This window comes from Lepidochelys kempii, chromosome 28 (assembly GCF_965140265.1).
Source record: "Lepidochelys kempii isolate rLepKem1 chromosome 28, rLepKem1.hap2, whole genome shotgun sequence".
Taxonomy (NCBI): Eukaryota; Metazoa; Chordata; order Testudines; family Cheloniidae; genus Lepidochelys; species Lepidochelys kempii.
Genome location: NC_133283.1, coordinates 2,052,338 through 2,076,364, shown reverse-complemented (window position 1 = coordinate 2,076,364; position 24,027 = coordinate 2,052,338). Strand labels below are relative to the sequence as shown.

Here is a 24,027-nt window from a genome sequence, read left to right as displayed (position 1 = left end):
ATATACACACAAAGCATGAAAAAATACCTCCTCCCACCCCACTCTCCTGCTGCTAATAGCTTATCTAAAGTGATCACTCTCTTCACAATGTGTATGATAATCAAGTTGGGCCATTTCCAGCACAAATCCAGGTTTTTTCACACACCCCCCCCCCCACACACACAAACCCACTCTCCTGCTGGTAATAGCTTATCTAAAGTGACCACTCTCCTTACAATGTGTATGATAATCAAGGTGGGCCATTTCCAGCACAAATCCAGGGTTTAACAAGAACGTCGGGGGGGGGGGGGTAGGAAAAAACAAGGGGAAATAGGTTACCTTGCATAATGACTTAGCCACTCCCAGTCTCTATTCAAGCCTAAGTTAATTGTATCCAATTTGCAAATGAATTCCAATTCAACAGTTTCTCGCTGGAGTCTGGATTTGAAGTTTTTTTGTTGTAATATAGCAACTTTCATGTCTGTAATCGCGTGACCAGAGAGATTGAAGTGTTCTCCGACTGGTTTATGAATGTTATAATTCTTGACATCTGATTTGTGTCCATTTATTCTTTTACGTAGAGACTGTCCAGTTTGACCAATGTACATGACAGAGGGGCATTGCTGGCACATGATGGCATATATCACATTGGTGGATGTGCAGGTGAACGAGCCTCTGATAGTGTGGCTGATGTGGTTAGGCCCTGTGATGGTGTCTCCTGAATACATGTGTGGGCACAGTTGGCAACAGGCTTCGTTGCAAGGATAGGTTCCTGGGTTAGTGGTTCTGTTGTGTGGTATGTGGTTGCTGGTGAGTATTTGCTTCAGGTTGGGGGGCTGTCTGTAGGCAAGGACTGGCCTGTCTCCCAAGATTTGTGAGAGTGTTGGGTCATCCTTCAGGATAGGTTGTAGGTCCTTAATAATGCGTTGGAGGGATTTTAGTTGGGGGCTGAAGGTGATGGCTAGTGGCGTTCTGTTATTTTCTATTGACAAACATGAGCAATGTATAATCCTTTACAGCATGAAAGTGCATTTGGGGGAGGCAGCAGGAGCCATCTGTGTGGGGGAAGTGGGGCCCAGACACTGAGCATTGAGAGCCTAGAGCCAACTGTTTGCAGGGGAGAGGTGCTATGGACACAACCGAGAGGAGGTGCGAGTGCCTTCTGCTCTGCAGTATGATGAGGGATCCCGCATCCCACTGCCAAGTGCCCTGCCTGCCCAGGGGAAGCTCCACAGTGGTTTTGCTGAGCCCAGACTTGTATGAGGAGGGAAGAAATTGGTAGCAAGTCTCAATAGAAGCCAGCCCCCAGCCTCTGCCCTGGAGGGGAGTCGGGTGTCTCCAGGCAGAAATCTGGGGGTGGGGGGCTTGACCCTGTGTGCTCTGCCCACACATCACCTCTGCCCTAAACCCTAGGGATGAGTCAGGTGTCTCTGGGCAGAAATCTGGAGAGTTGTGACCTTGCATGCCCCACCCTCTGTTGAGGAATTCTGGATATGAAGGGTGATTCCAGAAATGAGGAGTAATGTCAGAAAAAAAAATTGTAATAGCAGTAATTTCCAGAAAACACTGGCCCTAGTCATAACATTAAATACAATAGTCTCAAGATATATGCCTGTGTTCATCAGATCTGTCACTCTGCCTTCACATAGTTCACTCGGCTGGTGGGTTATACCCCTTCTCCCAGTCTGTGTCTGCCTTGTCTATTTAGATTGTAAATTCTTCAAGACATGGGCCATCTACTGTTCTGGGTTTGTACTGTGTCTAGCACAACGGACTGTTAGTTGGTCCTTAGGCACTAAGGTAATGAATATGATTTATAACAATAATAACTCTTCTGATACTTTGAGCCAAGAGCTGAGGTTAAAACCATGGAATATTCCTTGTGACAACTGTCCCACAAATTCCACTGACCTCCCTTATTTTCTTTGCCTTGAGCAGGGTTTCCAGTTTCCAAACCTGATCAGATCTCGCAGCTGGAATGAGGGGAAGACCCGTGGTTCCCAGACCCCCACGGCTCTGAGAAAGAAGTGCTCCCGAGAGCTGCCTGCACAGGTGAGGAATTGGTTAAATCAACTCAAAAACTGTCTGTGAATACAGGAAATATTTGGGATGCACTACAAAGACCTTGTGAGCTCTCCAAGTTCAGGATTGTTCCCTGCAGATGTGGAATCATTAGGCAGATGTCACTCATGGCTTCCCACCTACCCTAACTGACAACTGGCAGCAGGTTCCTCCCCAATCTTGCTTTCCTCTGAGAGTTCTGGTGAGATGCGGACCCAGAACTGATCCCTTCCTCTCTCTCCTCTGGGGAAGGGTTTGGGGAAAATCAGCTCCTGATAGGTTTGATCTCTCCCGCACATATTTTGGTTTGTTCATCCCTTTTCCCATTCTTCTCTCTGAGATTTCCTTTCTCTCCAGCACAGGGAGTGATCTATGTGTGGATTCTCTCTCATCAAGCATTGGGATGGTGAGTGAGAATGAGGAGACACCCCAGCAGGAAGATGCTGAGGAAGTAAAATCCTATAGAATGTTATCAGGAAGATCCAAAGGGAATGATTCCGGGAGTTGTGCACTCCCAGAAAAAGCAAAAGCCTGTGAGAGTCAGCAAAGGCCAGAGGAAAACTTCAGTAGCCACTCAGACCTTATTAAATGTGAGAGAATTAACTTGGAAGAGACATGCTGCGCATGCCATGAGTGCGGGAAAATCTTCAATCAGAGCTCAGCCCTTACCACACATCAGAGAATCCACAATGGAGAGACGTCCTACACATGCTCTGAGTGCGGGAAAAGCTTTAGTTGGCACTCACACCTTAGCATACATCGTAGAATTCACACAGGAGAGAAACCCTACACGTGCTCTGAGTGTGGGAAAAGCTTCAATCAGAGCTCAAACCTTATCACACATCAGAGAATGCACACTGGAGAGACACCCTACATGTGTTCTCAATGTGGGAAAAGCTTTAGTTGTCACTCGCACCTTACCACACATCAGAGAATCCACACAGGAGAGAAACCCTACACGTGCGCTGAGTGCGGGAAAAGCTTCAATCAGAGTTCAAACCTTATCACACATCAGAGAATCCACACTGGAGAGATGCCCTTCACATGCTCTGAGTGTGGCAAAAGCTTCAGTTATAGCTCAAGGCTTATCACACATCAGAGAATCCACAGCGGAGAGACGCCCTACACATGCTCTGAGTGCGGGAAAAGCTTCAGTCAGAGCTCAAGACTTATCACACATCAGAGAATCCACAGTGGAGAGAGGCCATACACATGCTCTGAGTGCGGGAAAAGCTTCCATCAGAGATCACACCTTATGACACATCAGAGAATCCACACAGGAGAGACACCCTACATGTGCTCTGAGTGTGGGAAAACCTTTAGTTGGCACTCGCACCTTAGCATACATCGTAGAATCCACACCGGAGAGAAACCCTACACGTGCTCTGAGTGTGGGAAACACTTCAGTTATAGCTCAGCTCTTATCACCCATCAGAGAATCCACAGTGGAGAGACACCCTACACATGCTCTGAGTGTGGGAAAAGCTTCAGTTATAGCTCAGCCCTTACCACACATCAGAGAATCCACAGTGGAGAGAGGCCCTACACATGCTCTGACTGTGGGAAATGCTTTAATCGGAGCTCAAACCTTATCAGACATAGGACAATCCACACAGACGAGAAACCTTATGGATGCTCTGAGTGTGGGAAACGCTTCAGTTGGAGCTCAAGCGTTATTAAACATCAGAAAACCCACATGGGAAAGAACTGTAATAAATGCCTTGACTAAGGCTGGCCAAAGATTTTTTTTTTAAATCACATTTGCTAATTCCCACATAGTAATCTTTCACCATCTTCACCGTTGTCTCTCAGCTCCACCAGATGAGTTGCCTGCTTCTGCCTTTTGCAGCTCACCCTTCTTTGGGGTCAGTCCTGTGATCTTTTCTATCAACTCCTTTCCTTTTGAGTCATAGGAGTGTGTGTTCCTCCTTCCAGGAATGTTCATCAGCTCCAGGTGGGAGAAAGAAGTTTGATCCCAACAAGTACACTGAGGCAAAAACTACCTGTCCCTTACATCCACTAGGACTGTACATGGCGTTGGCAGCTCAAGTTAGTGATCTTGGTGTAAAAAGACAATTATAGTTGTAGTGCAGATGCAGCCCAGGTGCAGTGGTTGGCATTAGCTTTCCCCTTGGCCTGACCTAAACTCCATCACTTTTCCGCATCTAAACAAACCCTGAGCATCAGGTTTATACTGTTCCCCATTTCAAAGCAATTCTAGGTCATCAAGTTTCCCCTTCAGGAACAAATTGTTTCATTCCCCGTCACCATCCCAATCCCCTGTTGTTCAATTGGTTAGGTCAATATTTTTTCTAAAGGGCTGGGAAGAGGATTCCCTAGTAAATGACTTGTAACTAAGGGTATGTCTACACTACGAAATTAGGTCGAATTTATAGAAGTCGGTTTTGTAGAAAGCGGTTTTATACAGTTGATTGTGGTGTATCCCCACACAAGTGCTCTAAGTACATGTAGTCGGCGGAGTGTGTCCACAGTACTGAAGCAACTGTCGACTTCCGGAGCGTTGCACTGTGGGTGGCTATCCCACAGTTCCCGCAGTCTCTGCCTCCCATTTGAATTCTGGGTAGAAATCCCAGTGCCTGATGGGGCTAAAACATTGTCACGGGTGGTTCTGGGTACATATCGTCAGGCCCCGTTCCCTCCCGCCCTCCGTGAAAGCAAGGGCAGACAATCGTTTTGTGCCTTTTTTCTTGAGTTACCTGTGCAGACGCCATACCACGGCAAGCATGGAGCCCGCTCAGCTCACCGTCACCATATGTCTCCTGGGTGCTGGCAGACGTGGTACTTCATTGCTACACAGCAGCAGTTAATTGCCTTTTGGCAGTAGACAGTGCAGTATGACTGGTAGCCGTCATCGACGTAGTCCTGGGTGCTCTTTTAATCGGGCACCTGGGCAAACATGGGAGTGACTCAGCCAGGTCATTTCCCTTGTTTCGTCTCTTGGCGATTCAGTCCTACTGGCAGTGAGATAACTGGTTCTGTGGATGAAGGGAAAGCAGTGGACGTGTTATTTCTCGACTTTAGCAAAGCTTTTGACACAGTCTCCCACAGTATTCTTGTCAGCAAGTTAAAGAAGTATGGGCTGGATGGATGCACTACAAGGTGGGTAGAAAGTTGGCTAGATTGTCGGGCTCAACGGGTAGTGATCAATGGCTCCATGTCTAGTTGGCAGCCGGTATCTAGTGGAGTGCCCCAAAGGTCGGTCCTGGGGCCAGTTGTGTTCAATATCTTCATTAATGATCTGGAGGATGGTGTGGATTGCACCCTCAGCAAGTTTGCAGAGGACACTAAACTGGGAGGAGTGGTAGATATGCTGGAGGGTAGGGATAGGATACAGAGGGCCCTAGGCAAATTGGAGGATTGGGCCAAAAGAAATCTGATGAGGTTCAACAAGGACAAGTGCAGAGTCCTGCACTTAGGACGGAAGAATCCAATGCACCGCTACAGACTAGGGACTGAATGGCTCGGCAGCAATTCTGCAGAGAAGGACCTAGGGGTGACAGTGGACGAGAAGCTGGATATGAGTCAGCAGTGTGCCCTTACTGCCAAGAAGACCAATGGCATTTTGGGATGTATATGTAGGGGCATTGCCAGCAGATCGAGGGACGTGATCATTCCCCTCTATTCGACATTGGTAAGGCCTCATCTGGAGTACTGTGTCCAGTTTTGGGCCCCACACTACAAGAAGGACATGGAGTAATTGGAGAGAGTCCAGCGAAGGGCAACCAAAATGATTAGGGGACTGGAACACATGAGTTATGAGGAGAAGCTGAAGGAACTGGGATTGTTTAGTCTACGGAAGAGAAGAATGAGGAGGGATTTGATAGCTGCTTTTCACTACCTGAAAGGTGGATCCAAAGAGGATGGATCTAGACTATTCTCAGTGATAGCAGATGACAGGACAAGGAGTAATGGTCTCAAGTTGCAGTGGGGGAGGTTTAGGTTGGATATTAGGAAAAACTTTTTCACTAGGAGGATGGTGAAACACTGGAATGCGTTACCTAGGGAGGTGGTGGAATCCCCTTCCTTAGAAGTTTTTAAGGTCAGGCTTGACAAAGCCCTGGCTGGGATGATTTAGTTGGGATTGGTCCTGCTCTGGGCAGGGGGTTGGACTAGATGACCTCCAGAGGTCCCTTCCAACTCTGTTATTCTATGATTCTATGACCCCCAAAACCTGCTTCTGTGTTGCCTCCATGTACATTGAAGGAGTCGAACAACACGGGTGGGGTAGTGGTGGCTGAACCCCCTAAAATGGCATGCAGCTCATCATAGAAGCGGCATGTTTGGGGCTGTGACCCGGAGCGGCCGTTTGCCTCTCTGGTTTTCTGGTAGGCTTGCCTCAGTTCCTTAAGTTTCACGCGGCATTGCTTCGGGTCCGTGTTATGGCCTCTGTCCTTCATCCCCTGGGAGATTTTGACAAATGGTTTGGCATTTCAAAAACTGGAACGGAGTTCTGATAGCACTGATTCCTCTCCCCATACAGCTATCAGATCCCGTACCTCCCGTTCGGTCCATGCTGGAGCTCTTTTGCGATTCTGGGACTCCGTCATGGTCACCTCTGCTGATGAGCTCTGCATGGTCACCTCTGCTGATGAGCTCTGGCCAGCGTGGCAAGCTGCAGGTGACCATGCAAACAGGAAATTGAAATTCAAAAGTTTGCAGGCCTTTTCCTGTCTACCTGGCTAGTGCATCTGAGTTGAGAGTGCTGTCCAGAGCAGTCACAATAGAGCACTCTGGGATAGCTCCCGGAGGCCAATACCGTCTAATTGCGTCCACAGTACCCCAAATTCGACCTGGCAAGGCCGATTTAAGCGCTAATCCACTTGTCAGAGGTGGATTAAGGAAATCAATTTTAAGAGCCCTTTAAGTCGAAAAAAAGGGCTTCATCGTGTGAATGGGTGCAGGTTTACATCGATTTAACTCTGCTAAATTTGACCTAAACTCCTAGTGTAGACCAGGGCTAAGCAAAATACCCATGCATTTGGCTCCCAAAGCAGTTGTGGCCCAGGCCCTGCAGGAGGTCGCTCCTGAAGATAGCTCCTTCCTAATCAGGTGCATGTTGCCTATTATTTGGGAAATGCAATCCCTAGCTAGGTAGAGATGGGAAAAGTGAAAGTGACATTTCTGTTCCGCTCACCCCTGGGAGATGCTGCAAATGTGTAGAAAATGAAATCTGTGTTGAATGTGATAGAGCTGCAGAAAGATACCTATTTTTAATAGGTACCTGACATTTGGTGTCCTCCAGGGATTCTAAGACACACCTGAATTTAGTTCCTAATTTAAATCTGTGCCACCAGATTAAAGAAATAAAAGGGCATATTTGGGGGAGTTATACCTCACTATCGCTACTGATTTGTTGTGTGGTTGGTGAAGAATTCTACACCAGAGAAGTGTAAAATTACTCCAAGTAAGGTCAAAGATTTGACAAGAACTCAGGTAGAAATTGCAGGTACGAGTGGTTGATTTTCACCCCAGAGATGAACGCTATGGTGACCTGTGGCCCAGGTAAACTATTTTTAGAACTCTGCTACCTAGTTAAGTGGCACTGATCACACTCCTATAGGATGCCATGATTAAATTGGGAACAACTGTCTTTTACCATTTGGATCCAAAGTTTCATTTAGCACAGAGAGAAACAGCTGATTCCTTCAGAGCCATTCCATGCCTATGGGGGAATGTATTAGATTCCAAGTTCAGACTGCAGGATACATGAATGCTGAGTCCAGAGTCTGTGGTTTGGTCCGTTAGTTTTGCTCTTGAGTCTAATTCATTTGTATCACTTCTCCACCTCCTGCTACTCTGAAAGATTAGTAAGTGTGAAAATAGAGCACAGGTGGTTTTTCTCATGGTGCAACCTTCCCATGTAGTTTGAGACCCCTTCCACCCACACTTATGGGAGAAGACCCAGGGAGAAATGAACTCACAGAAATGGAAGGCTCCTAGTTTATTGTAGAATGTGACTTCACACAAAGTTCACTGGGTGGAAATGGGAATTAAGAGAAAACTGCCCAATTGGTTTATATTTTGTAATTGTTGAATAAGTTGTTACCAGCAACAATGAAATTAAACATGAAGTTACTTAGTGTAATGTAAGAGGCTGATTATGTGATAATTTTCAGTGTTACAATATAATCCATCTTTTCTTCTAGTTCTCTCCCTGCGCCCTCCTACTATATAGGATATGTTGGCTAATCCTGAAATTAAAACCTCACTCCAAAGGAATTAGAGTGGGGGAATATGTGAGAGAAATAGAATGTACGAGAATAGAGACCCAGTATAGACTGTAATTAGTTCTATTAAAAATTGAATTTATTTTGATAAATTTTAAAATAAATCTTCTGTTAAGAGCAAAATTACTTCAGACAAGATGTGAACCTTTTACCCAGTTAGAGGGTAACAGCCACCGAGTTCCCCAGGTCTCTTGCTCACAAAGCAAAGATGTCACATCAGGCAGGAGATGTCAAAATCTAAAATGGTGATGGATGTGTGATGGCAGCTTTTGTTTTTTTTTATTTGGTTTGGTTTTTTAATTTAATTTTTGTTTTGTTTTTGCAACCAGTTATTTTTATAGGTGCTGAGGCCCCTTTTTCTTTTGACCACAGCTATTTAACTCTCAGGCCTGGCTCTGGAAACCTCCTCAGAACTGGCCTTGTGTTTCTTTCATGTTTAGTATCTTTGGGGTTCACACATCCACACTACATGCAGTTCACAGCAACGGATACTTTGAGAAACCTGCTGGGTTAAGCAGGCCTTTTCCAGACTGACATTGGCCCAAAGTCTGCCTCAATTCAGCTGGTTTGGGACACATCTGTATCAAAGGAGTGGTTCACACCTGATTTGCCCAGAGACCTCAGGGGAGGTGTGGTAAGATAGGATAAGTAGGAATCAACAACAAAGTTAAAGATAAGGGTGAAAGACCATCACCTTGCAGGTCAACAAGCCTGTTCTGTTCATTCCCTTGGATGCATCTGTCACTGGTCACTCTCCAGAAGCACACTGGGCTCCATGGACCATTGAATCATAGAATCATAGAATATCAGGGTTGGAAGGGACCCCAGAAGGTCATCTAGTCCAACCCCCTGCTCAAAGCAGGACCAATTCCCAGTTAAATCATCCCAGCCAGGGCTTTGTCAAGCCTGACCTTAAAAACCTCTAAGGAAGGAGATTCTACCACCTCCCTAGGTAACGCATTCCAGTGTTTCACCACCCTCTTAGTGAAAAAGTTTTTCCTAATATCCAATCTAAACCTCCCCCACTGCAACTTGAGATTGGTCTGACTCTGTATGACCAATCTTGCATTCTTATGTAAGCCATCTACGGACTTGTCTACACTGGCAAGTTTCTGCACAGTAAAGCAGCTTTCTGCAGTGTAACTTCTCAGGTGTACGCACGGCCAAGCCACTTAGCGCGCAGAAACTGTGCAGTTGCAGCGCTGCAAAAAAACCACCCCAACGAGCAGCGTAGAGCTGTCTGCACCAGGGTTACAGCGGCGCGGTGCCGGTGTAGACACCCTGGTGGATTGCAGTGCTGCAATTGGCCTCCGGGAAGTGTCCCACAATCCCTGTTCTCGCCTCTCTGGTCATCAGTTTGAACTCTACTGCACTGCCCTCAGGTTACCAACCGTGAAACACCCCCCCCTTAAATTCCTTGGGAATTTTGAAAGTCGCCTCCCTGTTCGCTCGGTGATGCATGCAGTAGTCTCAGCGCATCTTTCCAGGTGACCATGCCTGCTCCATGCACCAGGTGATCCTCCACTTGGAGCAATGCCGAGCTGCTGGACCTCATCAGCATTTGGGGAGAGGAGGCTGTCCAGTCCCAGCTGTGCTCCAGCCATAGGAATTATGATACCTAAGGACAGATTTCATGATGCATGATAGAAAGGGGCCATGACAGGGACACACTGCGGTGCAGGGTCAAAGTGAAGGAGCTGTAGAACGCCTACCACAAGACGCAGGAGGCAAACTGCTGCTCCAGTGCTGCATAGCCATATTGGGGGCTAACTAACCCCAGCATCACAGCAAGGATCTTTCTAGCACCGGGAGAAAAAATATAAATGAGGGTCAAAGACACCACCACTTGTCCTCTCTGTTCCGTAATCTCAACACCTGGAAGATTGTCTGGAAGACAAAGACTTTGAACTGGGGATATTGGTCCCAGGCTGAGAGGGAATTCAGTTTGTGTATTAAGAACTCAACATTGCCTGGAGCAACCAGCAGGTGAGAAAAGGTTTTTGATCCAATTCTTGCTTAGTGTACTCAAATTAGAATTGAGACTGAGAGTCTATTTTCTTTTGTTATGTAACCATTTTTGACCTCTGTGCCCAAAAATTATACTCACTTAAAATCTATCTTTCTGTAGTTAATAAACTTATTTTAATGTTTTATACTTAGTAGTGAGTTTGTCCAAAGTGCTTGGGAAAGTTCCTCACATGACAAAGTCAGGTGCATGTCCACTTTATTTTTGATGAAGTGGCGAACTAATTAATCAGCTTACACTTTTCAAGAGAAGGCCATGAGCAGTGTAAGACAGTACATTTCTGAGGTGGAAGGCTGAGGGCTGGGGAGATATGCTGGTCTTTCTGTATAATTGAGGAGTGTCTTATAGCGCATTCATGCAACTTAGCTGGGTGCTTTGTAGCATGTTGTTGGCCAAATGATCATAGAATATCAGGGTTGGAAGGGACCTCAGGAGGTCATCTAGTCCAACCCCCTGGTCAAAGCAGGACCAATCCCCAACTAAGTCACCCCAGCCAGGGCTTTGTCAAGCCTGACCTTAAAAACCTCAAAGGAAGGAGATTCCACCACCTCCCTAGGTAACCATTCCAGTGCTTCACCACCCTCCTAGTGAAAAAGTTTTTCCTAATATCCAGCCTAAACCTCCCCCACTGCAACTTGAGACCATTACTCCTTGTTCTGTCATCTGCTACCATTGAGAATGGTCTAGATCTATCCTCTTTGGAACACCCCTTCAGGTAGTTGAAAGCAGCTATCATGCTTCTGCAGACTAAATAATCCCAGTTCCCTCAGCCTTTCCTCATAAGTCATGTGTTCCAGTCCCCTAATCATTTTTGTTGCCCTCACCTGGCCTCTTTCCAATTTTTGTACATCCTTCTTGTAGTGTGGGGCCCAAAACTGGACCCAGTACTCCAGATGAGGCCTCACCAATGCTGAATAGAGGGAAACGATCACGTCCCCCATTTCGCTGGCAGTGCTACTACTTATACAGCCCAAAATGCCGTTAGCCTTCTTGGCAACAAACCAGGTCGATGCAACCACTAGGCAAAGTAGGTGGCTGCCTAGGGCGCCAAGTGGTTGGGGGCAGCCAAAAGCATGCTCCAGGGAAGCGGTGGAGCAGAGGTGAGCTGGAGTAGAGGGGTGCAGGGAGGGCCGCCTGCAGCAACTAACGGGGGGGCAGCATGCAGGGGAACTGCTCCCCGCCCCAGCTCACCCCTGCTCCACCTCCTCCACTGAGCACGCCGCCCTGCTCTGCTTCTCTCCCTCCCAGGCTTGCAGCGCCAAACAGTTGATTGGCACCACAAGCCTGGGAGGTGGGAGAATCAGAACGGCGGTGGCGTGCTTGGGGAGGAGGTGGAGCAGAGGTGACCTGGGGTGGGGAGCTGCCGCATGGCTCCCCAGGCTGAAGGGAGAGAGAGGGGGGAGCAGGGAGCTGCTGCACAGCTCCCTGGGCCAAGGGGAGGGAGGGAGGGAGAGGGGAGCAGGGAGCTGCCTCATGGCTCCCTGGGCCAAGGGGAGGGAGTGGGGAGCAGGGAGCTGGGGCCCACACCATGGCCAGTCATGCCTTCTCGATGGCTGTGTAGTGTTGCTCCCGGAGTAGCAACTTCTTGCTCAGGTACATGATGGGGTGTCTCTCCCCCTTTTCATCCTTCTGCATTAACACCACATCCAGCCCCATGTCTGAGGTGTCAGTGAACACCATAAAGGGCTTGTGAAAGTCTGGATTTGCCAGAACTGGGCCACTGACCAGAGCCTCCTTCAACGCACAGAGAGCCCTGTGGCACTGCTCGGTCCAGACCATCTTGTCTGGCTTCCCCTTCTTGCATAGCTCGGTGATGGGGGTGGCTATGGCGCTAAAGCGGGGCACAAACCTTCGATAGTATCCTGCCACCCCAATTAAGGCTTGGTCCTGCTTTTTGGTTTGGGGAGCGGGCCAGTCTCTGATCACCTCCACTTTGGCTGGTTCCAGCTTTAGGCAGCCGCTCCCCACCTGATGGCCCAGGTAAGATACTTCAGCCATCCCCACCTTGCACTTCTCCGCTTTTACGTTCAGCCCCACCTCCTGGAGTCGATCCAGCACTTGTCTAACCGGGGACACATGGTCCTCCCAGGTCTGGCTAAAGACACAGCTGTCATCAATATGTACCATGGCAAAACGCTCCATCCCCCTCAGAAGCTGATCCACCAGGCTCTGGAAGGTGGCCGGCGCTCCCTTGAGACCAAAAGGCAGGGTCAGGAACTCATAGAGCCCCAGAGGGGTGATAAAGGCCGATTTCAGCTGGGCATCTGCATCCAGCGGCACTTGCCAGTAGACCTTTGTAAGATCCATGGTGGTAAGGTACCGGGCTCCTCCCAGTTTATCTAGGAGCTCGTCAGGCCTGGGCATGGGGTAGGCATCAGATACAGTGATGGCATTGAGCTTCCGATAGTCCACACAGAACTGGATCGACCTGTCCTTTTTGGGGACCAGCACCACCGGCGAGGCACAAGGGCTGGCAGATGGCTGAATCACCCCCCAAAGCCAGAATGTCCCTGACCTCTCTGTCCAGGTCCTGAGCAGTTTTCCCTGTGACTCAGAAGGGGGAGCATCTTATTGGCGGGTGTGATCTTGTCTGCACCCGGTTGACAGTCAGATTAGTGCGTTCAGGCTGGTTGGAAAACAGATGTCGGTACGGATGCAGCACCCATCTGATCTCAGCTTGCTGGGCAGGGGTTAGCTGATCCGAGAGGGGAATTGTTTCCGGGGGGAACCAGCTCTTGTCCCAGGGAATAGATCTACTAAAGGGTCATCTCCTTGCTCCTCTCAATGTCCACACACGGCCAACACAACATTCCCCCTGGCATAGTATGGCTTCATCATATTTACACGGTACACCTGGCGGTGGTGTGCCTGGTTCGACAGCTCCACCACATAGTTTACCTCATTTAGCTGCTTGACAACCTTGAAAGGGCCTTCCCAGGTGGCCAGTAGTTTGTTTTTTCTCACGGGGATGAGAACCATCACCTGATGCCCGGTGGCATAGGCGCGGGCCTGCGCTGTGCGTTCATACCAGGCCTTCTGCTTCCTCTGGGCTCTTGCTAAATTCTCTCTGGCCAGGCCCATGAACTCAGCAAGTCTTTCTCAGAAAGTCAGTTCATACTCCACCACGGATTCTCCTTCGGGAGTGGCCTTCCCCTCCCATTCATCTCTCATCAGGTCCAGGGGACCCCTTATCCTCCTTCCATATAATAGTTCGAAAGGTGAAAACCCAGTAGACTGCTGGGGTTCCTCCCTGTACGTGAACAACAAGTGAGGTAAGTACTTGTCCCAATCCTGCGGGTGCTGGTTCATAAAGGTTTTCAGCATCATCTGTAGCGTTCCGTTGAACCTCTCCACCAGCCCGTTCGATTGGGGGTGATATGCAGAGGCCCAGTTGTGTCAGAATCCAAATTTCTCCCACAAGCACCGGAGCAGGGCCGACATGAAGTTGGACCCTTGGTCTGTCAAGGCTTCCTTGGGGAACCCCACTCGGCTGAAAATAGTCAGCAGCACAACTGTCACGGTGTCTGCTTCAATGGAAGCTAAGGGCACTGCCTCGGGGTAGCAGGTGGGAAAATCTACCACCACCAGAATGTATTTCTTCCCTGACCGAGTTGTCTTGCTGAGAGGTCCCACTATGTCCATGGCCACCTTCTGGAAAGGCTCCTCTATGATGGGCAAGGGTCTCAAAGCTGCTTTCCCCTTGTCCCGGGCCTTGCCCACCCTCTGACAGGGGTCACAGGATCGGCAATACTGCTGGACAGTGGTACAGACCCCGGGCCAGTAAAAGTTCTGTAGCAACCTCTCCCGGGTGCGCCAGATTCCCTGGTGCCCTGTGAGGGGGATGTCATGGGCCAGGTACAGTAGCTTGTCGCGATACTTCTGGGGGACCACCAGCTGCCTCCTGATCCCACAGGACTCTACTTCCCTTGGGGGAGCCCATTCTCGGTACAGGAACCCCTTCTCCCACAGGAACCTCTCCTGGCAACCTCTCCCCATGATCTGTACTGCACTGAGGTCGGCCAGGTCCCTGAGCTTCCGCAAGGAGGGATCTTTCTGCAACTCTGCCTGGAATTCAGCAGCTGGGTAAGGGATGGGGACCAGTTCCCTCTCACCAGCTGCGTCTGAGGCCACAGCCTCTCTGAGCAATGCCCCTCGGCGCCCTCTCCCCTCCAGGGTAGGGTCCTGCACCTCGGGCAAGGTACCCTTTCCGAGGTCAGGGCGCAGTGCCCCTTGCCGGCTCTGGTTACGGGTCACAACCAGGGCAGTCTGGGGGTTGCTTGGCCAGTCCTCCAGGTCCCCTCCGATTAGCAAATGTTGGTTCATCCCCACGTCCTTGGGGGCCTCCTTGGCCCCCCCATTTCAGGTGTACCCTCGCTACAGGGACCTTGAATGGGGTCCCGCCCACCCCCGTCAGGGTCAGGTAGGTGTTGGGCATCACCCGATCTGGTGCCACGACTTCGGGCCGGGCCAGCGTCACCTCCTGTATCCCAGTATCCATTGACCTTCCTCCCATCCACCTCCAGGGGAACAAGGCACTCACTCTGCAGGGAGAGCCCCGTGCCCACCCTGTAAACAGAGAACCTTGAGTCCAGGGAATCCAGCCCCCCAGAGGAGCTGGCCTGGGGTCCTCCCCATCCTGAGCAGTTGATAAGCTGCCAGCCCCCCTTGCCTGGGAAGCCTGCCCCTCATTCACTGGGTCCCTACCCAGTTAACCCTGGGTGGGTTTGGTCTGCTCAGTCTGTCCCTGAGCTTGGGGCACTGGGTCCATATGTGGCCTCTCTGGCCACAGTAATAGCAGCCCATGTCCCGTTGGTCCCCTCGAGCCAGTCGGTTGGCCCTGACGCTGGATGTTCCCCTTGGGAAGGGGTTCTCCATATTCCCCCTTTGGGAGACCCCAGGGCAACTGTCCCTCTGCATCATGGAGGGCCTGTTCCTTTGGGACTCCTCCCTGCCACCCCCTGTCGGGCTCTTCACTAAGTCATCGGCCAGCCACCCTGTGTGTCGTGGGTTCTTTTGCTTTTTGTCCAGCAACCCTAGCATCAGTTTGGATGGGCACTGCTCATGCAGTTGCTCTAGTATGATCAGTTTAACCAGGTCCTCCTTCGTCTGGGCCCCCTCTGCCCATTTGGTGGCATATTCCTCCATGCGGATGGCTAGTTGCATATATGAGGCCTCTGGGGTTTTACACTGACTCCGGAACTTTTCCCGGTACATCTTGGGAGTCAGCCCAAACTCGCAGAGCAGGGCCTTTTTGAATAGTTCATAGTCCCCTTTCTCTGCTCCTTCCAGTCGGCGTACAATGCCATGGCCTTGGGGTCCAGTAAGGGGGTGAGAAACTGGAGCCTGTCCACAGGATCAACCTGGTGCAGGTCGCAGGCCATCTCAGAGGCATCCAGGAAGTCATCCATGTCCTCCCCCTCCTTATGCTGGGCCAGGATGCACTTGTCAAAGCTCCATGCAGTCCTGGGTCCCCCATCACTCACTGCAGCCGGGGGCTCGCCGCTCCTCAGCTTGGACAACTCCAGCTCATGCTGTATCTGCTTCTCTTCATGCTGTCTTTGTTTCTTCTTCTCCTCCAGCTCATGCTGTCGTTGCTTTTCCCGCTCTTCCCATTCCTCCTGCAGTTCCCACTGTCTGAGCTTCAACTCTCTCAGTTTTAGCTCCTTCTCCCAATGCAGCCACCTCAGCTCCAGGGATGGGGAGCTCTGTCGGGAGGCTCCCCTGCTGGCCGCGAGGGTCACAGTGCCCTCGGTATTCACTGGGCTCCTCCCAGCCCTTCCTCTAGGCATAGGTAGGAGGGGTCTTGGGAAGCCCTCACTCCCCACTGGGACAGACACTGGTGCCTGCACTGCATCTGCCAGGCTGCTTCCCTCAGAGACAGGGATTGGTTTGTTCTAGTGATCTCCCTCCTCCAGCTGGGAAATCAGCTGTTTTTTGGTGAGCCTCCCAATGCGCAGCCCCCTCTGCCTGCACAGCTCCACCAGGTCGCTCTTAAGGTGTTTGCTATACATTTCCTTGCTGGCAATTCACAGGTCTCTGTGCTCGCCACTCCCCACAGTTTCTAGGGAGAACCCCTAGGGTGCCAGCCTTTCTCGAGGTCACCACCTCTTTGCCAGGGTCAAGCTGCAGACTCCTCCACCCCTGGGACTGCTCACTGCAATCCCCAGGGGGACCCTCTGTCACAGAGAGTGGGGGAGTCCGGGCCCTGCACCCCTTTTCCTGGGATTCACCGTGACTCTCAGTCAGTCAGTAAAACGGAAGGTTTATTGGACAATAGGAACAGTCTAAAACAGAGCTTGTGGGAGCTTAGACCCCAGCCTTGGGGTTCCCTGCATTCGACCACCCAGCCCAAAACTGAAACCAAAACCCCCCATCCCTCAGTCTCACTCCTCCTCCCCCCTGCTCCTCCTCCAGCCTTTGTCCAGTTTCGCAGGCAAAGATGTCGCCTGCGTCCAACCCCCTCTTGGCTCAGGTTACAGGCTCAGGTATCCTCACTCCCGTGGAGTCATCCCCTGCTCTCCCATCCCCCATGCAGACAGTCCCAGCAGAACTAGATGACGTTCCCCGGTCAATCCACCCCGCTCCCTGCTGCGTCACACCCTGTTACTGCAAAAGTCCTTCTCGTTGGTCACACACTCCCAGGGGTTAACAGCCCCCACCGAAACCGCTCCTCTCTGAGCCTTCAGCATGCCTGGTCCTCGTCAATCCCCCTTCGGTTTACTGCTCCCCCATCACTTACTGCAGGAAGCGCCGTCCATGGGGTGCAGTAGATCCCACCTTTACCACCAGTTGTCACTGAGTTTGGGGGACTCAGGGCCCTGCACCCTCACTTTCTGTGATTCACCGTGACTCTCTGCCATCCAGTAACACAGAAAGTTTATTAGATGACAGGAACATGGTTCCAAGCAGGGCTTGCAAGTACAACCAGGACCCCTCAGCCAGGTCCCTCTGGGAGGCAAGGAGCTTAGAACCCAGACTTGGGGTTCCCTGCATCTTCACAGCCAGCCCAAAACTGAGACTCAACTCCTGCAGTCTCACTCCTCCTCCCCCCCTGGTTCCTCCTCCAGCCTTTGTCCAGTTTCCCGGGCAAAGGTGTCACCTGGGTCCAACCCCCTCCCAGCTCAGGTTACAGGCTCAGGTCTCCTCACTCAAGTGGAGTCATCCCCTGCTCTCCTATCCCCCATGCAGACAGTCCCAGCAGAACTAGATGACATTCCCTGGTCAATCCACCCCGCTCCCTACTGCATCATACTTGGCCTTTGTTAAGAAGGGCCCTGTAGTGCATGGGATTGAAGAGGCAACTTCCTGACATGCCCACTGGCTCTGCAGGGTGTAGGAAGAAAGGCCTCTGGATATGCAGATTGGAAGGTATGAGATGCACTGTCCTAGGGTTGGGGGTCCCAAGAGAAGGAGGTGGGTGGTGGTGGTCAGGGACTCTCTCCTCAGGGGGACTGAGTCATCTATCGGCTGCCCCGACTGGGAAAACCGAGAATTCTGCTGCTTGCCAGGAGCTAAGATTCACAATGTGATGGAGAGACTGCCGAGACTCATCAAGCACTCTGATCGCTACCCCTTCCTGCTTCTCCACTTGGGCACCAATGATACTGCCAAGAATGACCTTGAGCGAACCACTGTGGACTACGTGGCTCTGGGAAGAAGGATAAAGGAATTTGAGGTGCAAGTGGTGTTCTTGTCCGTCCTCCCTGTGGAAGGAAAAGGCCTGGGTAGAGACCGTTGAATCGTGGAAGTCAACGAATGGCTACGCAGGTGGTGTCGGAAGGAAAGCTTTGGATTCTTTGACCATGGGATGGTGTTCCAAGAAGGAGGAGTGCTAGGCAGACGGGCTCCACCTAATGAAGAGAGGGAAGAGCATCTTCGCAAGCAGGCTGGCTAACCTAGTGAGGAGGGCTTTAAACTAGGTTCACTGGGGGAAGGAGACCAAAGCCCTGAGGTAAGTGGGGAAGTGGGATACTGGGAGGATGCACGAGCAGGAGAGTGTGAGAGGGAAGGGCTTCTGCCTCATACTGAAAAAGAGGGACGATCAGTGAGTTATCTCAAGTGCCTATACACAAATGTAAGAAGCCTGGGAAACAAGCAGGAAGAACTGGAAGTCCTGGCACAGTCAAGGAATTAAGATGTGACTGGAATAACAGAGACTTGGTGGGATAACTCACATGACTGGAGTACTGTCATGGATGGATATATACTGTTCAGGAAGGACAGGCAGGGCAGAAAAGGTGGGGGAGTTGCACTGTATGTAAGGGAGCAGTATGACTTCTCAGAGCTCAAGTATGAAACTGCAGAAAAGCCTGAGAGTCTCGGGATTAAGTTTAGAAGTGTGAGCAACAAGGGTGGTGGTGGGAGTCTGCTATGGACCACCGGACCAGCGGGATGAGGTGGATGAGGCTTTCTTCTGGCAACTCACGGAAGTTACTCGATCGCACGCCCTGGTTCTCATGGGAGACTTCACTCACCCTGATATCTGCTTGGGAGAGCAATACAGCGGTGCACAGAAAATCCAGGAAGTTTTTGGAAAGTGTAGGGGACAATTTCCTGGTGCAAGTGCTGAAGGAACCAACTAGGGGCAGAGGTCTTCTTGACCTGCTGCTCACAAACCGGGAAGAATTAGTAGGGGAAGCAAAAGTGGATGGGAACCTGGGAGGCACTGACCATGAGATGGTCGAGTTCAGGATCCTGACACAGGGAAGAAAGGAGAGCAGCAGAATACGGACCCTGGACTTCAGAAAAACAGACTTTGACTCCCTCAGAGAACTGATGGGCAGGATCCCCTGGGAGAATAACATGAGGGGGAAAGGAGTCCAGGAGAGCTGGCTGTATTTTAAAGAATCCTTATTGAGGTTACAGGGACAAACCATCCCGATGTGTAGAAAGAATAGTAAATATGGCAGGCGACCAGCTTGGCTTAACAGTGAAATCCTTGCTGATCTTAAACACAAAAAAGAGGCTTACAAGAAGTGGAAGATTGGACAAATGACCAGAGAAGAGTATAAAAATATTGCTCGAGCATGCAGGAGTGAAATCAGGAAGGCCAAATCACACCTGGAGTTTCAGCTAGCAAGAGATGTTATGAGTACCAAGAAGGGTTTCTTCAGGTATGTTAGCAACAAGAAGAAAGTCAAGGAAAGTGTGGGCCCCTTACTGAATGAGGGAGGTTTCAGAGTAACAGCCATGTTAGTCTGATGAAGTGAGCAGTAGCTCACGAAAGCTTATGCTCAAATAAATTGGTTAGTCTCTAAGGTGCCACAAGTACTCCTTTTCTTTTGAATGAGGGAGGCAACCTAGTGACAGAGGATGTGGAAAAATCTAATGTACTCAAAGCTTTTTTTTGCCTCTGTCTTCATGAACAAGGTCAGCTCCCAGACTACTGCACTGGGCAGAACAGCATGGGGAGGAGGTGACCAGCCCTCTGTGGAGAAAGAAGTGGTTCGGGACTATTTAGAAAAGCTGGATGAGCACAAGTCCATGGGGCCGGATGCGCTGCATCCAAGAGTGCTAAAGGAGTTGGCGGATGTGATTGCAGAGCCATTGGCCATTATCTTTGAACACTCATGGCGATCGGGGGAAGTCCCGGACAACTGGAAAAAAGTCAATGTAGTGCCCATCTTTAAAAAAGGGAAGAAGGAGGATCCAGGGAACTACAGGCCAGTCAGCCTCACCTCAGTCCCTGGAAAAATCATGGAGCATGTCCTCAAGGAATCAATTCTGAAGCACTTAGAGGAGAAGAAAGTGATCAGGAACAGTCAGCATGGATTCACCAAGGGCAAGTCATGCCTGACTAATCTAAATGCCTTCTATGACAAGATAACTGGCTCTGTGGATGAAGGGAAAGCTTTGGATGTGTTGTTCCTTGACTTCAGCAAAGCTTTTGACACGGTCTCCCACAGTATTCTTGCCAGGAAGTTAAAGAAGTATGGGCTGGATGAATGGACTATATGATGGATAGAAAGCTGGCTAGATTGTCAGGCTCAACGGGTAGTGATCAATGGCTCCATGTCTAGTTGGCAGCCAGTGTCAAGTGGAGTGCCCCAGAGGTTGGTCCTGGGGCCGGTTTTGTTCAGTATCTTCATAAATGATCTGGAGGATGATGTGGATTGCACCCTCAGCAAGTTTGCAGATGACACTAAACTGGGAGGAGTGGTAGATACACTGGAGGGTAGGGATAGGATACAGGGGGACCTAGACAAATTGGAGGATTGGGCCAAAAGAAATCTGATGAGGTTCAACAAGGACAAGTGCAGAGTCCTGCACTTAGGACGGAAGAATCCAATGCACCGCTACAGACTAGGAACCGAATGGCTCAGCAGCAGTTCTGCAGAAAAGGACCTAGGGGTGACAGTGGACGAGAAGCTGGATATGAGTCAACAGTGTGCCCTTGTTGCCAAGAAGGCCAATGGCATTTTGGGATGTATAAGTAGGGGCATTGCCAGCAGATCGAGGGACGTGATCGTTCCCCTCTATTCAACATTGGTGAGGCCTCATTTGGAGTACTGTGTCCAGTTTTGGGCCCCACACTACAAGAAGGATGTGGAAAAATTGGAAAGAGTCCAGCGGAGGGCAACAAAAATTATTAGGGGACTGGTTTCAGAGTAACAGCCGTGTTAGTCTGTATTCGCAAAAAGAAAAGGAGTACTTGTGGCACCTTAGAGACTAACCAATTTATTTGAGCATGAGCTTTCGTGAGCTACAGCTCACTTCATCGGATGACTTATGAGGAGAGGCTCAGGGAACTGGGATTGTTTAGTCTGCGGAAGAGAAGAATGAGGGGGGATTTGATAGCTGCTTTCAACTACCTGAAAGGTGGTTCCAAAGAGGATGGATATAGACTGTTCTCAGTGGTAGCTGATGACAGAACAAGGAGTAATGGTCTCAAGTTGCAGTGAGGGAGGTTTAGGTTGGATATTAGGAAAAACTTTTTCACTAGGAGGGTGGTGAAACACTGGAATGCGTTACCTAGGGAGGTGGTGGAATCTCCTTCCTTAGAAGTTTTTAAGGTAAGGCTTGACAAAGCCCTGGCTGGGATGATTTAATTGGGGATTGGTCCTGCTTTGAGTAGGGGGTTGGACTAGATGACCTCCTGAGGTCCCTTCCAACCCTGATATTCTATGATTCTATGATATGTACCAGGTTCCTCCTGTAGCCAAGCGATGTGATTTCTGCAGAGACCCTGAAATTATTTCACCATCAGATTTTGGTGCTCACCCAGCGCTTGGGTTTCCTTTGAGGGAGCCATGAGGAGGATGGGGCTTAGGCCCCCCTGGCTGGAGAGGGGTGCAGGTGTCGGGGCTGCTGACCAGGATCTGGAGAAGTGTGACAGGTCTGCAAGAGGAGTGGAGTTGGAGGAGGAGTATGTGTCTGCAGTGCCTGGGGGAGGCCTGTACCTCTCCCAGGCAGAAGTTATTTGTGCGTTGCCAGTTCCTGGTAGTCTTGGGTCCAGCCTAGTGTTGGAGGAGGAGGAGAGAGTGGAATTGGTGGAGCTGGGAGTGGAGCGCCAGGAGCTGCTCACCCCGCCTTGGGGGCACTTGTGGGGACTGAGCTCTCTTTGGGTAGGGGTAGTGGTGGGACCCCAGAGGATAGGGAGCAACAGTCTGGGCTCATTCACCCAGCTCCCCTTATGGGGAGAGCACTGACTCAATGGTGAGCACCATACCTGTTGGTCAGCCCCGCAGTGTCCTGGGACCTGACATGAGACTGGGAGCACTTGCAGGTGACCGAGCAGGGTAAGCCTCTCGAGCGGCAGGTGTTGTTAGAGGTCAGGGCCCTGAGACGGCTGAACTGGAAGGCAGGAGAACAGAGCAGAGTTCCAGACTGGTGCCAGTGGTGGGGTTCCAACCAGAGGGTCCCCCGCCAGCCAAGAGGAAATCCTACATAGCGGCAGCCTCTCTTTCAGTAACCACAGTGTGTTTGGCAGTGGTGATTGCAGGACTGCAGCCATCCGTCTCCTTGCAGCAGCAGCAGCACGTGGTTTGGCTATGGTACACAAGGGTTTCAAGTGGGTGCCCCATGTGGGACTTTGTAGTGGGCATTTTGCTGCTCTGCTCCTTGGGCTTTATCCCTCGGCAGCTGGGGTCAGTGGTTCACCTGCCAGACAGTAGGGAATTTGACGTTAGTTTCCATTCAGTCAAGGAGTCCGAGCAGTTCTTGGAGAAGTTGGGGGAGAAAGCCCCCATAGAGCAGGTGTGGGTGGGATTAGTTGCCATCCCCTTTTTCAAGCCTGTGGTGAAGACAGTGACCATATTTTTCCACACAGCTGTGGTATGGGAGGAGGATGTTTGCACCCGGCTGGAGTGTTATACTCAAGTGCTCCGGGCCCCAGATAGGGTGTATGACAAATAAGGGGTTTGGATGGGTGAATTTCAGAGGAAAATTGAGCTTTTGAGGGATAAGTGTGAATAATTAAGGCATTGGTATCACATTCAGGCATTGGTATTGGTTCCTTAAGGTTTCTGTTATACACACAGGGACCTTAGGGGGTTGGCCCGGTTACCATGCATTGCTAGAGATTGCATTTTCCTTTTTTTTTTTGTGATATTTCCAACAGAATTTCTGTCTGTGATTTCATTTTGCTTTGTATAACCATGTTTTTGACTGGATCTGATATTTTAATAAACAGAAAACAAAAAGCAAAATGCCTCAGGGGCTGGAGGGAGGAGCAGGCTGGGCTGCAAAGATAGAGGGAGCAGCAGGTTTTCTGTTTTGTTTCCGACTCGCCTTTTCTTGACTAGTTTCTTTTCTGCACCAACTTGTTGCTCTTCCTTGTGAGCCTGGCAAGCTCAGTCTGCAGAGCACCAGACTTTTAATCTGAGGATCCAGGGTACAAGTCCCTGCTCAAGTAGGGATCCATTCCCCACAAGCTTCAAACATTATCTCTTTTGAACCCTTCTTGACATTACTTATTTTCTTCAGATTTTGCCCTTTCCTAGGAAGGGCCCTTTAAGTGCGTGGGACTGAAAGGGCAACTTCCTGACCTGCCTACTAGCCTCGCAGTCTGGAGGAAGAGAGACCTAATGTTCTTATGCAAAGCGCTCGGGCCCTAAATCTTAGTTGTTTGCTATTTCTCCTAGATAGCTGTTCATGGAAGTGGGAGTTCTGTCTTGTTGCCTCTGCTTTTGCCTTTAAGTGAATTTGCTGACTGGGACGCAGGATTTGGGGAATGTTTGGAGCTTTTGCTCCTTATTGAGTGCTCTCTCCTGCAGCAGGACAAGGGGCGCTCTACCCAGAGCCAAGAAAGAAATCCACCTTCAGCGTTTGCTGCTCATCCAGGGCCTGCTTTTCTTGGAGGGAGCAGCTTTTAGGCTTGGGCTGAGACCATCCCTTCACCTCCCCCCGCCACCGTCTGGTTACTGCTGCTGCTGTTGGGGCTAGTTCCCAGAGCTGGAGGAGCATAAGAGGTATGCAATTGGGGTGGAGTTGAAAGAGCATGTTTCTGATGTGCCTGGGGGTACTCCATGCCTTTTCCAGAAGCTAGGGTGAAGCTCAGTATTGTAGCCTGAATTCTCAGGCCACCAAGAGGAGAAGTTTTTCCCTTCCCTTTAGATCCCTTCAAACCGGATCCACAACCTCAGCTGGCCCTTACCAGGGTGAGCCAGACGGGGGCCCTGGAATGCCTAGCAAGCTCCACCCACTCATAAACACCCCCCAGTTAGGTGATCCCTCCTGCAACCACATGGCCCTCATACACACTCCCAAAAAGCC

At 50.3% G+C, this 24,027-nt stretch overlaps 2 protein-coding genes across 3 annotated transcripts in view; both read left to right on the top strand.

Moving 5' to 3' along the window:
- The first annotated feature begins 1,941 nt into the window (after positions 1-1,941).
- Positions 1,942-8,146, top strand: LOC140904240 (uncharacterized). Of its 2 annotated transcripts, none has more exons than XM_073326710.1 (2): positions 1,942-2,031; positions 2,398-8,146. In XM_073326710.1, the coding sequence occupies exon 2, from the start codon at positions 2,444-2,446 to the stop codon at positions 3,767-3,769; it is 1,326 nt and encodes a 441-aa protein (XP_073182811.1). In that variant the 5' UTR covers positions 1,942-2,031; positions 2,398-2,443; the 3' UTR covers positions 3,770-8,146. The 2 variants fall into 2 exon arrangements, with proteins under 2 accessions (XP_073182811.1, XP_073182812.1); XM_073326711.1 differs by having other exon boundaries at positions 1,949-2,031; positions 2,403-8,146.
- Positions 1,948-24,027, top strand: part of LOC140904242 (uncharacterized) — a 159,769-nt gene continuing 137,689 nt past the window's right edge. Inside the window, exon 1 of the mRNA XM_073326718.1 lies at positions 1,948-2,031. The gene's annotated coding sequence lies outside the window, so the exon portion shown is untranslated. The remainder of the gene's footprint in view (positions 2,032-24,027) is intronic.